Raw genomic sequence first — 15516 nt, 5'->3', positions numbered from 1 at the left:
TACTCAGTAGTCAGTAATCATTCTGTGTGGGCGGGGTATCACGTGCCTGGAGTCTAGTGACTGGGGAAGCCCTCAGCGATGAGTCATGGAAAGTGCTGATTGGCTTGTGCGCGTTATCTGGAAGCAGCTTAGCGTCCCCGATGTCGCTGGCGGGTCAGTCACAGTCATCGTCAGGTGTGATTCAGACTTGCCTAATTCAGCCAGCCAGTTCCCCATCGCTTTCTTTATCAACACCGTCAATTCTTTCTTCCCTTCTTCCATCCATCCATTCTTCACTATACACACATTCAAGATGAGCGGTAACAAGGCTGTCGCTGAGAACATGCTCTGGGGAGGTCGCTTTACCCGTAAGTACTCTGAATGCCGCTCAATGCCTCCAATTGGGACGTGGGATGTGGCTAATGTTCACTTCCGGCAGAGGGCCTCGACCCCCTGATGGTGCAGTACAACATGTCCCTGCCCTACGACCGCATCTTCTGGAAGCAGGACATTGCTGGTTCCATTGCCTTCGCCCGGGCCAACCACAAGAACGGCATCCTGACCGCACACGAGTTCGCTGAGATCGAGCGTGGCTTCAAGCAGATCGCCGAGGAATGGAGCACCAACACCTTCGTCGCCAAGGAGAACGACGAGGACATCCACACAGCCAACGAGCGCCGTCTCTCTGAGATCATTGGCAAGGAGATTGGAGGCAAGCTGCACACCGGCCGGTCCCGGAACGAGCAGATTGCCACGGACATGCGCTTGTGGCTGCGGGATGAGCTGCGCAAGCTGGAAAGCTTCCTGTGCGATCTCGTCAAGGTCTCCATTGCCCGTGCGGAGTCTGAAATCGACTACATCATGCCGGGTTACACCCACCTGCAGAAGGCCCAGCCGGTCCGCTGGAGCCACTGGCTCCTGTCGCATGCGACCGCCTTTGCCAGCGAACTCCAGCGTCTGCGGGAGGTCATCAAGCGCGTCAACCGCAGTCCCTTGGGTACTGGTGCCCTTGCCGGAAACCCCTTCCAGATTGACCGTGAGGCCATGGCCAAGGAGCTCGGCTTTGAGGGTCTGCTCTACAACTCGATGAACGCTGTGGCCGACCGTGATTTCGCTATGGAGACCATGCAATGGGGCAGCTCCTTCATGCTCAAGATCTCCCGCTGGGCGGAGGATCTGATCATCTACAGCAGCTTGGAGTTTGGCTTTGTCCGGTTGTCCGATGCTTACTCGACCGGTTCGTCGTTGATGCCTCAGAAGAAGAACGCAGGTCAGTGCCTCTCATATATCTAGCACGCGAGTTATACTGACTTCTCATAGACAGCCTGGAGCTTCTGCGTGGAAAGGCCGGTCGTGCCTTTGGCCAGATGGCCGGTCTGATGTGCACCATCAAGGGTCTCCCTACTACATACAACAAGGATCTTCAGGAGAGTGTTGAGCCCCTGCTTGATCACATCAAGACTGTCGGAGACAGCATCCAGATCGCCACCGGTGTTCTCTCCACCCTCACTGTTATCCCGGAGAAGATGACCGCCGCGCTGGCGCCGGAGATGCTGGCCACCGAGATCGCCGATTACCTTGTCCGCAAGGGCGTGCCTTTCCGTGAGGGCCACCACATCTCGGGCCGTGTCGTGGCACTGGCCGAGAAGCACAGCGTGCCCATGGACACGTTGTCCCTGGAGCAGCTGCAGACCGTGGATGCCCGTTTCGATGCGGGCGTGCAGGCGTGCTTGGACTACGAGCGTGCTGTTGAACTGAAGGATGCGGTTGGTGGCACCAGCCGCCGGGCTGTGTTGGAACAGACCGGTGTTCTTCGCGCATTGTTGTAGGCGTTTTGGGTTTTTGGACGGTTATATGGTAAAAGTTAGCGATGCTACGGGATAGAGCTTGTATGATATCCATAATATGATTAGACATGATTCATCAATCTGCACGAGTAGTCTTGAGTAGTCTCCTTGAAGTTGTATACTATTGGTGACTTAGCTACCCAACGTGCAGTAGAAGTGGCCATAAAGATGGATGTAAACACCAGAAAGGAAACTGAAGCCTCTTTCAGTTGACTTGTAGTTATCCTCCATCCCTTCTCTCTCCAATCTGTATCCAAGTCCTTTTCATTGTTAAGTGTTGCATAAGTGCTCTTTTGTTGAGTTTTTGCAGTGCCCTCCCCTTTCATCCCTGGATGTCTTGCTGGCTAGCTCTGTGCCAGATCATATTCAAATTGTTTCTGACGGGGGTGTATGAAGTGTTGAGTGCCTCATCGAGGCTTGAGTGCACTTAGTATATGTCATCTGCCTGACAACTTCACACCAGTGCGTTCAAGTTCAATCGCAAAGAGACCCTATCAGAAGGAATAGGTCTTCTTCTCCAATCTGATAAGTAGTAAGTAGTCCCCTCAACCACCCAACCACCCACAACACCTTCATCTCCTCCGACCAACTAAACAGCCGGTGCTATATTCCACAACCCCAACAACTCCCCCGACACCCCCTTCCCCTTCCCATTCCCACTCCCATCCTGGTACACCCTCAAAACCCCATCCCCCGTATGCACCAACGCACACTTATGCGGCACCGCCTTCACCACCTCAAAAACCATCCGCAACACCCTGACCAACTTCCGGATCTTGTCTGCATTATCCCTCTCCCAGCCCGCTAATCGCCCCTCCTTCTCCATATTTTGTGTTTTCGCGGGGAGGAATGTCCCGTCGGGTTGATATTGCCCCGTGCAGAGGATCGGGGTATGTGAGAACCACATCTGTGATAAGGTTTTGGAGTTGTCGAGACGTTTGGTTACAGGGCCGGTTTTGATCTCGATGATTCGGTGGGGGGGGGCGAGGGTTCCACTTTTAATAACTGATATTCCTGTGGGGGGTTGTTGGTTGCTACTGTTGGTAGTAGTAGTAGTAGGGGGTTGATTCCGGACTGGTTTCCCCGGCAAACACGCATCAACTTCATAGCGAAGCAAGATCTGTATTCCGCCGAGGGTATACTTCACCACTCGATTATGGATGATGCTGCCGCGCACGTACCGCGGATTCCAGGTTGATATCTTTTCGAATTCGTGTCCGTAGCCTTCGAACTTGCCTACAAAGTTGGTGTGGTTTTTGCTTGATGTCCAGGTGGATAAGCAGATGGTGGACTCGATGACTTCGAGGTTGATTCGGAAGGGTTTCTTGTTGGCGCTGACGAACCCCAGAAGGAGGCGGAGGTTGCGTCGGTCGGTGATCAGGTCGGTTGTGGTGAGGGTGTAATTTGGGTGGGTGGTGAGGATGGCGCGGAGGAGTGGTTCCAGAGGACTTTTGGGGAAGATGAAGCTGTTGGGGTCCAGGATGTATTTTCCGGCGTCGGCGGGGATAAGCCGGGGGGTGGTGGGGGGTTTCCAGATCGAGGGGGTTCCTTGTTTTTGTCTCTTAGTATGGGCGGTGATTTTGTTGATTTGGGAGCGGGTATAGGGAGGTCTACCTGGGACTACCATGCTCTTTTCCTTCTTGGGGAGGAGGTTATACGATGTGATGGTTTTGAGGTCCTTCTTGGTGCAGCTGATGCTGGGGTCTGCTTGGATGCTGTCTAGGGGGATTTCCCCGATGGGGAGGAGGAGGCCCTTGATGAGTGGGACTTTGGGCATGGTGCTACTTTGTTGTGGTTGTTTGAGTTGATTAGAGGTGGTGGTTGTAGCAATATGGGATATAGGTGAGGCCCAGATTAGATGGAGTTACTTGAGGCATACGCAAGGCTGCATCAGTGAACTGGTCAGTTACCCCGCAGTTCAGGGGTATGCCAACAAATCTGGTAGTGAATGTGGATGCGAGGCTGTGTTGTACTTACTATTTAGTGAGTTTGGAATTCTTTCTTTGTCTCAGCTTCACGTATGAGTGAGGCGGCTCAGGATGGATGGCTTAACGGCGGTTGTTGCTTATTTGCATTGGGCCCCTTTTCTGCTCCACTTGGATGGGGCAGAAGGAGCTCACATGTTGTCGGGTGTAGAGAGACATGACAGGGTTTCTGAGACATAGTCTAGTGCATTTGAGTTGGTTCAGTGGTCATTTAGTGCTTATGTATTGAGATGATTGTAGGCCTGTGTGTTGCATGGATTCAAGCTCGCAACTACATTTCCTTACATATTCAAGATCGACAGGATGTATATATTACTACTAGTATCATCAGGGTCCAACACTGATCGTGCCACTGTCCAGATAGACACCCTAGCCGCCTGCTGAAACACTCTAATGCCAGTCTCAGTATTCTAGACCCCGTCGTTACTAGGTATAGTGTAGTGATAAGCGCCGATGGATTGTTGGTGCCTGATTGTTGCGATAGTCTATGTTACATCCACCCAGCAGCTTCTGTATATAAAGGTGGCAGTGTTGCGGATCAGCGATGGATAATTTCAACTAGTGGAGCTCAAGTTAGTCCGTCTCATATTCTCGCTTCATTAGTGCGTGAGTGTATGAAGTATGGGTGCCAAAGTACCAAGGAACCATGCTGGTGAGAAGAGGTACAAAGTCAATTGCAGACATGGCTCAGTAGATGATGTACACAGCTACTGTACAATATTATGCTCTAAAGCGAGCACTGTAACAAGTACCTGGGACGATGGCGCATCTGGGAGCGCGTCAGACTGAAGATCTGGAGGTGGCCGGTTCAAGCCCGGCTCGTCCCATTCTTTTTTTTTTCTCAACTATCCCTGTTCTTTGTTTGTCCTTCTATCCCACCTCTTTTTTTGCTTATTTTCTTTCAATTGCACCCATGATAGCACCATAGCACTTCTAGTGTTGTGAGACCATCGCAACTTCTACAACACTTCCATGATGTGACAGATCATCACGCCCTACCACAAGGCAAGGAGTTCCGCCTTTCCCGATGCTTATCTTAGGTTAACTGTCAGGATGATCAGCGTCCATTATCTTAATCACGCCCAATGAATGGACTCTCTTATCCTGTTTGGGGCCAAAAGACGGGTACCTGGTAGGATCACAATAATCAGTGCATGTAGAATGTAGACACCTGCTCGATCAGTATCCAAGCGCCAATGCTACATCGATCCGCTATTATCCTACTCCTAAACTAACCGATTGGTGGTAGCTGGTGGTAGCGCCGGAGGACTCAGGCAGAGTTGGATTGGCGATCGGTCTAAATTTAGCTGAAGGGTCCAACCAGTTGAACGAACCCTGCTACTCTGTAGTCCGTACTGCTAGTCTGCTAGTTTGCTAGTCCCTTGTAGGCAGCCTGTGAATTCATTGACACCCGCTTGGCACCTGCAAGCCCGCCAACCAGATGGAGAAAAGCCTGGCGACTCCCTCCGGCGCCACTCGCCCTTCCAACTTCATGTCGCCCGTCAGACTTATATCCTGCGTCTGTCGCTTTCCCTCCGCTCAATCCTCGCTACGATTCCGTACTTATTGACAACACCTACTGCTCCCATCTGCCAGCATTTGACGACATGTCAGATAGCACGCTGGTGTCAGTCGTTATCTATCGCTAGTCCCGTCGTTCGTTCCATAATCATTCACTTCCCCACCCCCTAAGTGAGGCCGTGAGAATGCGCTGGACAACGTGTCTTACCAGCGCCCTCCTCGCGTCGACCGCACCGCTGGCCGCTGCAACCCGACTCATTGAATCCAATGCTTTGAATATTTGCCAGGATAGCAACAATTTTACTGCCACCTACTTCAGTGTCCGCTTCACCCCCGATAACCGTTCCTTGGCTTTGAGCTTCGATGGCGTGGCCGCCATTTCCGGCAAGGTCACCGCCGATCTCGCCGTCGACGTCTATGGCTACGAGTTGACGGGTGAGACGTTGGACCCGTGTAAAATGAATATCGAGGGTCTCTGTCCGATGAGCGCGGGTGCCATTAACGTCCAAAATGCCGTGATCCAGATTCCGGAAGATGTGGTGCACCGGATCCCGGGTCCGTAGACGCCCCGCCACTAATTGCTTAGTACTAACAGTCTATAGGCATCGCATACACTGTGCCAGATCTTGATGCCACCGTCCGGGTCTACATCAACTCCACAGATACCGGCACCAGTATTACATGTCTCGAAGCGACCCTGTCGAATGGAAAAACGGTCTACCAGAAAGGAGTCGGATGGACGACAGCGGTGATCTCCGGCGTCGGGCTGATCGCGTCGGCTGCCGCAGCTGGTCTGGGCAACTCGAACACGGCTGCCCATGTCGCCGCTAACGTGCTGGCTTTTTTCAGCTTCATGCAATCACAGGCCATGTTTGGGATGATCTCGGTCCACATGCCGCCGATCGTGGAAGCATGGACCCAGAACATGCAGTGGAGCATGGGGATTATCCATGTCAAGTTCTTGGATACCATTTGCACCTGGTATCAGAGGGCGACTGGCGGTACGCCGTCGACTGTTTTGTCGGAGCTCTCCACTACGTCTGTTGAAGTTCTCAAACGAAAGCGATCTTTTGACGATGCCAATGTGTTTAAAAGACAATACGCGCAGTCAGAGACCGCCACTACGGGTACCACAGTGGTGCGAGGGATCGACCGTGTGGGATTCCGGGCCGGCATTGAGAATACCAACATCTTCCTCAATGGCTTCATCTTCTTCGTCTTCTTCGTCGCGGTGGTGATGATCATCGTCGCGTCGCTCAAAATGGGGAGTCGTTTCTTGGCGAAGAAAGGCAAGACCAAGACCGACAAGTTTGGAGACTTTCATGTGTCGAAAGGTATTCTGTATCGGCTCATTTTCATCGGATTCCCGCAGATGTGCGTCCTTTGCCTGTGGGAGTTTACGCAGCACGACTCCGCAGCAGAAGTCGTTCTGGCGGTGATCATGCTGGTGTCCATGGTCTGCACGCTGGGCTGGGCTGCCTTCCGCGTCATCATCCTCGCACGAAGGTCGGTAGCAATGCATCGGAATCCGGCCTACATTCTCTACTCGGATGAGGCCTGTCTGAACAAGCTGGGATTTCTGTATGTGCATTACCGAGCGACGGCCTATTACTTTCTTGTGTTCGCACTGCTGTACATCTTCGTCAAGGCGATGTTTATCAGCCTGAGCCAGCCGGCTCCGATCGTGCTGACCGTGGGCATGGTGATCATCGAAACATCGGCGCTCATTGGAATCAGTATTGTGCGTCCATGGATGGACAAAAAGACCAATGGCTACAGCATTGCCATCGCATCCATCAACTTTGCAAATTCCATTCTGCTGCTGTTCTTTTCGAACGTCTTCGACCAGCCCGGCATCGTGACTGGTGTGATGGGGGTGATTTTCTTTGTGTACAATGCTGCGTTTGTGCTGATCCTGCTCTTCCTCGTTCTGTACACCTCGGTCCACTCCATTCTCTCGAAGAATCCGGACCTGCGCTATCGGCCGATGCGGGACGACCGGGGATCCTTTGCCAAGTCGGGAAGCCAGTTGATCACAGAGCTGGACGCGCTGGGCACGACCGCTCGGGGCGAGGGCACACCGGAGATGTGGAACAAAGGCAGTTTGCTGGATGACAATGGGTCTGTTGCCAGCGAGGGACTGCATCGGAGTCACCCAGATCTGGCCCGAGACACTGCTCCTGGTCGTGAAATGTCGGAGACGCCCGTCAGCCAGGCGAATTCGTTTCCTGTCAGTCGAGGGAGTAGCCCTGTCCACCGGGTGGCATCGTTGAATGCCGCGGGTATGCGTCGCAGTCTGCTGAGTGACAGCGATAATGCATCAGCAACTCACCCGCATGCAAACTTATAGGAATGATGATAGGAGGGTCATTAAGGCGTTATTATTATTTGATGTATCTATTCATTGCTCATTATTCCTGGTATGGTTTCAATTTACGATGTTAAGTTCTGCCGGCAGTGGATCTTCAGGCGGGCTAAGCCGACCCCGTGGGGAATGCATGCGAACAGACCCTGTAGATTTACCAGATTGGCCGTAGGTTCGTCATCAGGCAGCGCTCGGTATTCCGGCTCTGTTTCTCTTGCCGATCTCCTCTTTTCACTTCCTTCTCCTCATCGCGTCTCCTCTTTCTGGACCCATCCTTCCATTATCCCGTTGCATACTCTCGTGCCAACTCCGCATGCCATGCGCCAAGTCATACATTGCCGGTTCGTCTCCGACCAACCAAGGATATTGCCTCACCGTCCCCACGCGTGTCATTTCATCCCCGAGCGTAGCAGTGGAGAACCACTGGAGATGCGTCATTACTCGGAGGATGATCTACCGATAACCTTCATCGTTGCTACCATCGGCTGCCATTGTACCGACTGAGGCCGATATTTAGCCGTGAGAAGCCCCTTGAGCAGACACACATCAGAAAGCCATCACAATGTGGTCTTCCTGGTTGTTGCCGGCCTTTCTGGCCACTGCGTTGGCTGTACCCTACGAGGAATACATCCTAGCTCCCAGCTCTCGCGACTTGACTCCTGCCTCTGTTCGCCAGGTGAACGGTTCTGTCACCAATGCAGCCGCCTTGACCGGCGCCGGCGGGCAAGCCACCTTCAACGGTGTCTCGTCTGTGACATATGACTTTGGCATCAATGTGGCTGGGATCGTGTCGGTGGATGTCGCTTCCGCCTCTGAGGCTGCCTATATCGGCGTGACCTTCACCGAGTCTAGTATGTGGATTAGTAGCGAGGCGTGCGATGCTACTCAGGATGCGGGTCTGGACACTCCGCTCTGGTTTGCTGTCGGAAAAGCGGGCGTGTATACCGTCGAGAAGAAGTATAACCGCGGTGCCTTCCGGTATATGACGGTGGTCAGCAACACCACGGCCACGGTCTCCCTCAACAGCGTCAAGATCAACTATACGGCGGCTCCTACACAGGACCTCCGTGCGTACACCGGGTACTTCCACAGCAACGATGAGCTCCTCAACCGGATTTGGTACGCCGGTGCCTATACCTTGCAGCTCTGCAGTATCGATCCCACTACGGGAGATGCTCTGGTGGGGCTGGGTACCATCACCTCGTCGGAAACTATTACTCTCCCACAGACGGACCAGTGGTGGACAAACTACACCATCACCAACGGCAGCAGTACCCTGACCGATGGGGCCAAGCGTGACCGTCTTGTCTGGCCGGGTGATATGTCCATTGCTCTGGAGAGTGTGGCTGTCAGTACCGAGGATCTGTACAGTGTCCGCACGGCGTTGGAATCGTTGTATGCCCTGCAGAAAGCCGATGGCCGACTTCCCTATGCTGGAAAGCCGTTCTTCGATACGGTCAGCTTCACCTACCATCTCCACAGTCTGATTGGGGCCGCATCTTACTATCAGTACACCGGGGATCGCGCGTGGTTGACCCGGTACTGGGGTCAGTACAAGAAGGGCGTGCAATGGGCGTTGCCGAGCGTGGACAGCACGGGCCTGGCCAATATCACCGCCAGTGCTGACTGGCTGCGGTTCGGCATGGGAGCGCACGTAAGTAAGACCACGGCAGAGGCTATAGTGCAAGCTAATGAGAACAGAATATCGAGGCGAATGCCATCTTGTATTATGTCCTCAACGACGCCATCTCTCTCGCCCAGACGCTTAATGACAACTCTTCTATCCGGAACTGGACCACTACTGCGGCCCGGATCAAGACTGTAGCGAACGAGCTTCTCTGGGATGATAAGAGCGGACTCTACACCGACAACGAGACCACCACGCTGCACCCGCAAGATGGCAACGCCTGGGCAGTCAAGGCAAATCTCACTCTCTCAGCCAACCAGAGTGCCATCATCTCTGAATCGCTTGCTGCCCGTTGGGGCCCATACGGAGCACCCGCACCAGAGGCGGGCGCGACAGTGTCGCCGTTCATCGGCGGCTTCGAGCTGCAAGCGCACTACCAGGCTGGCCAGCCCGACCGCGCCCTTGATCTGCTGCGGCTGCAGTGGGGATTCATGCTGGACGACCCGCGGATGACCAACTCCACCTTCATCGAGGGATACTCGACGGACGGATCGCTGGTCTACGCTCCGTACACCAATACGCCGCGGGTGTCGCACGCGCACGGCTGGTCCACGGGACCGACGTCCGCGCTGACCATCTACACGGCCGGGCTGCGTGTCACCGGGCCAGCGGGTGCGACTTGGCTGTACAAGCCGCAGCCGGGCAATTTGACCCAGGTCGAGGCGGGGTTTAGTACCCGGCTGGGCTCGTTTGTGTCGAGGTATAGCAGAGGGGGGAGCAGATATCAGGAGCTGTCATTCACTACCCCGAACGGGACAACTGGATCAGTGGAGCTAGACGTGAGTGGAGAGTTAGTGTCGGACAGAGGTGTGAAGGTGCAGTTGGTGGGAGGGAAGGCGAGTGGACTGCAGGGGGGGACGTGGCGGTTGATTAGCAGATGAGTTGAATCGTATGTATGACGATGTCGGGATACTCCAACAGCCTTAGAACAATAGTAGTATCCTCTTAACTCCACCTACACCTACAAACTACAAAATGTACCTCCCATTCCTCCTCCTACCACTACCACTGACTACTACCATCGCAACCCTAATCCCCTATCCAGGAGACATTCTCACCATTCCCAGCTGGCTCATCCAACCCACCAACACCACAAACACCACCACATCCCCAATCAACACAACAAATCCAATAAACACCACGGCCCCATATACCACAGTCTTCGCCGCTCTCCTCCAAAACAACAGAACCTACAACGAATCCACCCTCTTCAAAAGCACCACCCTCTCCACTATCCCGTTGACCCCGTTCCAATCCCCATGGCTCTACTACACCACATTGCACCTAACATCCCCCCTTTCAGGAAATGAAAAAATAATCATAACAACGCACGGAATCTCCTCCCGCGGAGATATCTCCATCAACAGCCACTACATAGGTACCGTCTCTGGATGCTATAACGGGGAGGAATATGATATTACCCCATACATACACGACGGAGGATATAAATTGATGATCAAGGTATATCCAGTGGATTATATGAGGGATTTTGCTGTCGGATGGGCGGATTGGAATCCGAGTCCGCCGGATGGGGGGATGGGGGTCTGGAGGGGGGTGAATATTAGGAGGGTAGCTGGGATAGCTATTTATATGGGGGGTGTTAGGGTTATAATCCTTGATGATATTGGAGAGGGGAATGGGGATGTCAAGGTGAGAGTTAGGGCTGATGTGAGGAATTGGGATGATGGACCTGTTACAGGGTGGTTCATGGGACGGATTTATGAGCAGATTACTACTGATGATAAAGGGGTCCAGTTCGCGACAGCATTCACCTTACAAGGAGGGAAGACCACCACCATCGAAGCAACGGTTACTATTTCCAATGCAAAGATCTGGTGGCCTGCTGCGTGGGGAAAGCAGGATATGTATTCTGTTCATGCGAATATCACACTCCACGATGGGAGATTGTCCGATCGAGCAGAGTGCTCTTTTGGCATTCGCTCCGTCACAGCTACACTAACTACCCATGGAGAAGAGAAAGATATCTCTTTCAAAGTCAACGGCCACCCGTTCCACGTCCGCGGCGCAGGCTACGCCCCGGATATATTCCTCCGGTTTGATATCACTCGGGTCCGCACTCTGCTACAAGCTGTGCTAGATATGGGTCTGAACACCATCCGACTGGAAGGCAAGCTCGAACATCCGCAGTTCTACGATCTAGCTGGTCAGATGGGCGTGATGGTATTGGCCGGGTGGGAGTGTTGCGATAAGTGGGAAGCTTGGGAGGTACCATCTATACCATTCCCTTTTATACACTGACACTATATCGATGCTGATAAATGGGATAGTACAACACAGACCTCCCCAAGACATCTCCCTGGACAGAATATGACTACCTAACCGCGACCTCCATGCTCCTTCACGAATCCATCCACCTCCAACCGCACCCCAGTATCCTCGCCTTCCTCCTCGGATCAGACTACCCGCCCAACTCCCATGCCAATACCCTCTACACCACCACCCTAAACCACACCGACTGGTCCACCCCCATTATCCCCTCCGCATCTTCCCGCATCTACCCATCAGGAATGAAAATGCTCGGTCCCTACGACTGGGTTCCCCCTAACTACTGGTACAGTAAGAATTTAGGCGCAGCATACGGATTCGGATCCGAGCTGGGTGCAGGGGTCGGTACCCCAGAACTACCCAGTCTACGACGATTTCTCTCCGAGCAAGAACTAGATAAATTATGGGAAGAGAATGATGCAAATGCAGGGATGTATCATATGTCTCCTACGGGATCGCAGTTCCATACCAGGGAGGTGTATAACTCTGCCCTGTGGGGGAGGTACGGCGTGCCGAGGGAGTTAAGGGGGTATGTGTTTCTGGCGCAGGTGGTGGATTTTGATGCGACGAGGGCGCAGTTTGAGGCGTTTTCTGTTAGGCAGAATATATCATCGGAAGATGATAGTGATGGAGGTAGGGGGAGGGGGAGGGCAGCGACTGGTGTGGTGTATTGGATGTTGAATAGTGCGTGGCCGAGTTTACATTGGCAACTTGTTGATTACTATCTCAAGAGAGGAGGGGCGTATTATGGGGTTAAGGTGGGGGCCAGGAGGGAGCATGTTGCTGTTGATTATTCTAATGGGGATGTTTATGTGATTAATCATGGTTTTGATACTACTAAAGGGATGGTGGTGGTTGATATGGTGGATCTCACTGGGAAGAATCTATTCCATAAGGAGGTAAGTAAGGTGGAAATGGGTCCGACGATGTCCAAAAAGGTTACTTCTGTCATTCCCTGGGTTGGGGATGGTTGGGATGAAGTGGTATTCCTCCGGTTACTTCTACAGAAGAATGGAGAAGTGTTGAGTAGGAATGTGTATACACTTCCTCCGAAACTTGATGTTCTGAACTGGGAGCACTCGACGTGGTATACGACCCCGGTTAGTTCGTATGCGAACTTTACTTCGTTGATGGAGTTGTCATCGGTGGAGGTGGTTGTTAGTGGAAAGATGGATGGGGGTGGGGTGAGTGTGACGTTGGAGAATATGGATACAGTACCGGCGTGGTTTGTGAGGGTTTCTCTGGTGGATGAAGGTGAGGAGGTGGATGTTTGGTGGGAGGATAATTATGTGAGTGTGTTGGGAGGAGAGAAGGTGGTTCTGTATGGGAGAATGGATAGGAAGGAGAGGAGGAAGTTGAAGGTCGTGGTGGAGGGAGGGAATGTGAGGAGGGGATGCTATCTCGTAGGATAGTAGCAATATCTAATGATACTTTTGAGGGATTTAGTATGTTGAAGGTGGTTTATATCTATATCAACTGATATCCAGATAGATACATTCAAGTCCAACTCACTACTAACTATATGATAAATGATTATGACCAGCATAACTCAGCTGCATCAGATCAGCATACCCAACTGCATCAGCATCAGCAGCAGAGCTGCTGCTACTGCTGCGCTGCTGCTGCTGCGCTAAAACTGCTTCACCGTCTTCTGCAACCGCAACGGCTTCCTCGTAAACTTATCCGGCTCCTCTCGCGCCCCCTTCTTCCAATAATCAAACTCCATCCACACATTCTCCTTCATCTGCTCATCCATCGCCTCGAGGAACTCGCCCAGATCCGGACTCAGCGGGATCACGCCCGTCTCCAGGACGTACTGATCCCACAGCTTCAACAACACCTGCATTCGCTCCGGCTCATTCTCTGCCAAGTCGTGCACCTCGCCGGGATCTTTCCGCAGATTATACAGCTGCCAGCGCTCTGGTCCCTTTGGCTTTGGGATATACACGATCTTCCAGTCGCCGTAGCGCAGCGCCGCTCGACCACACGTCTCCCATCCTTGGATGAAGTCCTCTGGGTGGATTCGCGCGGCACTGCCATTGGCCCAGGGGTAGATGGACTTCCCGCGCATAGGGACAATCTCCCGTCCCTGGTATGTCGGTGCCGGGTGAGTGAGACCGGCCATGTCCAGGATCGTCGGGGCAAGGTCCATGACCGTGGCGAACTGGTCGGTTATCGCCCCCGCTTGCACCTGGGGCGATGTCTGCACGGAAGTAGGGAATCTCGCGAGGAAAGGAACGCGGACGCCTCCCTCGGTAGTGTACGCTTTGTACAATCTCGACGGAGCGGTGGCGGCCTGCGCCCACCGCGGTCCGTACCAGATGAAGGAGTTGTAATTACCCAGGTTCTCGAGCGAATTGTCGTAGTATTTCTGCAGATGAGGCAGCACGCCACTCTTCACCAGAGGGTACGCTTCGTAGGCTGCGCCCTCGGCGCCGTTGTCGGACATGAAGCAGACGAAGGTATTGTCCAGTTCGTCGATCGAGGCGAGGTAGTCGACCACCTTGCCGACGTTGGCGTCGATGCACTCGACCATACCCGCGAAGACTTCCATCGCGGTGGAGGACATTTTCTGTTCCTCTGGAGAGAGCTCCGACCAGGGTTTGGCCTCGTCTTCGTCTGCGACCACCGGATGAGGCTCGACGCTATCAGGGATCATGCCGAGGGCTTTGAGACGCTCGAGACGGCGCTGACGCAGAACGTCCGGGCCGTCGTCGTAGACGCCGCGGTAGTGGTCGATGTACTCGCGGGGCGCTTGCAGGGGCCAGTGCGGCGCCGTGAAGGGGAGATAGGCGAAGAACGGCCGGTCATCGCCGCGCTCGTGCCAGTCCTTCAGGTAATCGCGCATCTTGTCGCCGTAGCCGTCCGAAGAGTACCATCCGTCTGGGAGCTTCTTGACGTAGTGGTCGTCTTCCGTGTGCAGGGCGATGTAACTCGCCTCGAGGAAGGTCGGGGTCTCATCGGCGCCTTGGAGCTGGGGCTCAAAGGCGTAGTGGTTGGAGCAGGCAGGGAGGTGGGCCAGCGAACGGTCAAACCCACGACGGTACGGAGAGCGCTCTGGGGTGAGACCCAGGTGCCATTTGCCTGCCATCAGGGTGTGGTAGCCCCCGTCGCGGAGGACTTCGGGGAGGGCGACGACGCGCTCATTGAGGTAGCCTTCGTAGCCGGGCATACCGCGCTGAGGAGCGGTGCTCATGCCGCCGCCTTTAGGGTCATTCTGGCCGGAGATGTTGGTCCATTCGACGAGATTGCCTAGACCGGCGATGTGGTGATCAGTGCCGGTCATGATCATGGCACGAGTGGGGCTGAATAGTTAGTATGTTGTGAGTAGGATGCTTGTATAGAAGGAGGCTTACGAGCATGCTGCTGCAGCGTGAAAGTCGGTAAAGCGAACGCCCTCTTGCGCCAGACGGTTGAGATTCGGAGTGCGAATCTCTCCTCCAAAGCAACCAATGTCAGAGAAGCCCAGATCGTCGGCGACGACCACGAGAAAGTTGGGGCGTTTTGGAGCCATGATAGCGATTAACAAGTGTGATGGTCAGACTTACAGCCATCAGACTGCGAGGGGCCTATAAGTAGGCATCTACCCCGTACTGGCATCATCGGCTCTCGGCTGAGGCACGCGACCCAGCCATTAACCGCAACCAGTAACCAGAGTTACAGCAGGAAACGTAGAGATCAGATGGAGAGGACATCCCCATCCGATTGGTACTTCCAGTGAGGAGACGGTCTATCCGCATGTTGGAGCCAATCAGTGGATCACGCCATGATCCCCGCTTCTCACGCACTCGGCTGTCGGCTGCATTGCCTGTTCCAATCAGTCGGATGATCTTGAGCTGATGTCTA

General features: G+C 53.7%; 7 protein-coding genes and 1 non-coding gene across 8 annotated transcripts; 5 read left to right on the top strand and 3 right to left on the bottom strand.

Moving 5' to 3' along the window:
- Positions 1-292: 292 nt before the first annotated feature.
- Positions 293-1808, top strand: ASPBRDRAFT_52834 (argininosuccinate lyase ARG4; the record flags this gene model as incomplete). The annotated part of the gene is made up of 3 exons (XM_067626956.1): positions 293-347; positions 419-1249; positions 1300-1808. 3 exons carry the CDS (start codon positions 293-295, stop codon positions 1806-1808), a joined length of 1395 nt encoding a protein of 464 aa, XP_067482088.1.
- A 40-nt stretch (positions 1809-1848) lies between these two features.
- ASPBRDRAFT_463872 (uncharacterized protein) lies at positions 1849-2236 on the bottom strand. Its single transcript, XM_067625634.1, has one exon. The coding sequence runs from the start codon at positions 2150-2152 to the stop codon at positions 1889-1891; it is 264 nt and encodes an 87-aa protein (XP_067482087.1). The 5' UTR covers positions 2153-2236; the 3' UTR covers positions 1849-1888.
- A 179-nt stretch (positions 2237-2415) lies between these two features.
- Positions 2416-3603, bottom strand: ASPBRDRAFT_52833 (uncharacterized protein; the record flags this gene model as incomplete). Its single annotated transcript, XM_067626954.1, has 2 exons — positions 2416-3374; positions 3441-3603. 2 exons carry the CDS (start codon positions 3601-3603, stop codon positions 2416-2418), a joined length of 1122 nt encoding a protein of 373 aa, XP_067482086.1.
- A 962-nt stretch (positions 3604-4565) lies between these two features.
- On the top strand, positions 4566-4638 carry ASPBRDRAFT_t89. Its single transcript has one exon. It is a non-coding gene; the product is annotated as a tRNA-Phe (tRNA).
- Positions 4639-5517: 879 nt separating this feature from the next.
- On the top strand, positions 5518-7682 carry ASPBRDRAFT_118922 (transient receptor potential ion channel family protein; the record flags this gene model as incomplete). The annotated part of the gene is made up of 2 exons (XM_067617206.1): positions 5518-5887; positions 5935-7682. 2 exons carry the CDS (start codon positions 5518-5520, stop codon positions 7680-7682), a joined length of 2118 nt encoding a protein of 705 aa, XP_067482085.1.
- A 577-nt stretch (positions 7683-8259) lies between these two features.
- On the top strand, positions 8260-10265 carry ASPBRDRAFT_119703 (putative alpha-L-rhamnosidase A; the record flags this gene model as incomplete). The annotated part of the gene is made up of 2 exons (XM_067617278.1): positions 8260-9351; positions 9399-10265. The coding sequence occupies 2 exons, from the start codon at positions 8260-8262 to the stop codon at positions 10263-10265; spliced, it is 1959 nt and encodes a 652-aa protein (XP_067482084.1).
- A 94-nt stretch (positions 10266-10359) lies between these two features.
- Positions 10360-13082, top strand: ASPBRDRAFT_52830 (putative glycosyl hydrolase; the record flags this gene model as incomplete). Its single annotated transcript, XM_067626953.1, has 2 exons — positions 10360-11610; positions 11673-13082. 2 exons carry the CDS (start codon positions 10360-10362, stop codon positions 13080-13082), a joined length of 2661 nt encoding a protein of 886 aa, XP_067482083.1.
- A 218-nt stretch (positions 13083-13300) lies between these two features.
- ASPBRDRAFT_193525 (arylsulfatase) lies at positions 13301-15184 on the bottom strand (the record flags this gene model as incomplete). Its single annotated transcript, XM_067620634.1, has 2 exons — positions 13301-14975; positions 15027-15184. The coding sequence occupies 2 exons, from the start codon at positions 15182-15184 to the stop codon at positions 13301-13303; spliced, it is 1833 nt and encodes a 610-aa protein (XP_067482082.1).
- Between the last annotated feature and the right edge of the window lie 332 nt (positions 15185-15516).

Source organism: Aspergillus brasiliensis, assembly GCF_001889945.1.
Source record: "Aspergillus brasiliensis CBS 101740 unplaced genomic scaffold ASPBRscaffold_3, whole genome shotgun sequence".
NCBI lineage: Eukaryota > Fungi > Ascomycota > Eurotiomycetes > Eurotiales > Aspergillaceae > Aspergillus > Aspergillus brasiliensis.
Note: the sequence above shows the minus strand (reverse complement) of the source record. Positions and strands in the feature narration are given on the sequence as shown.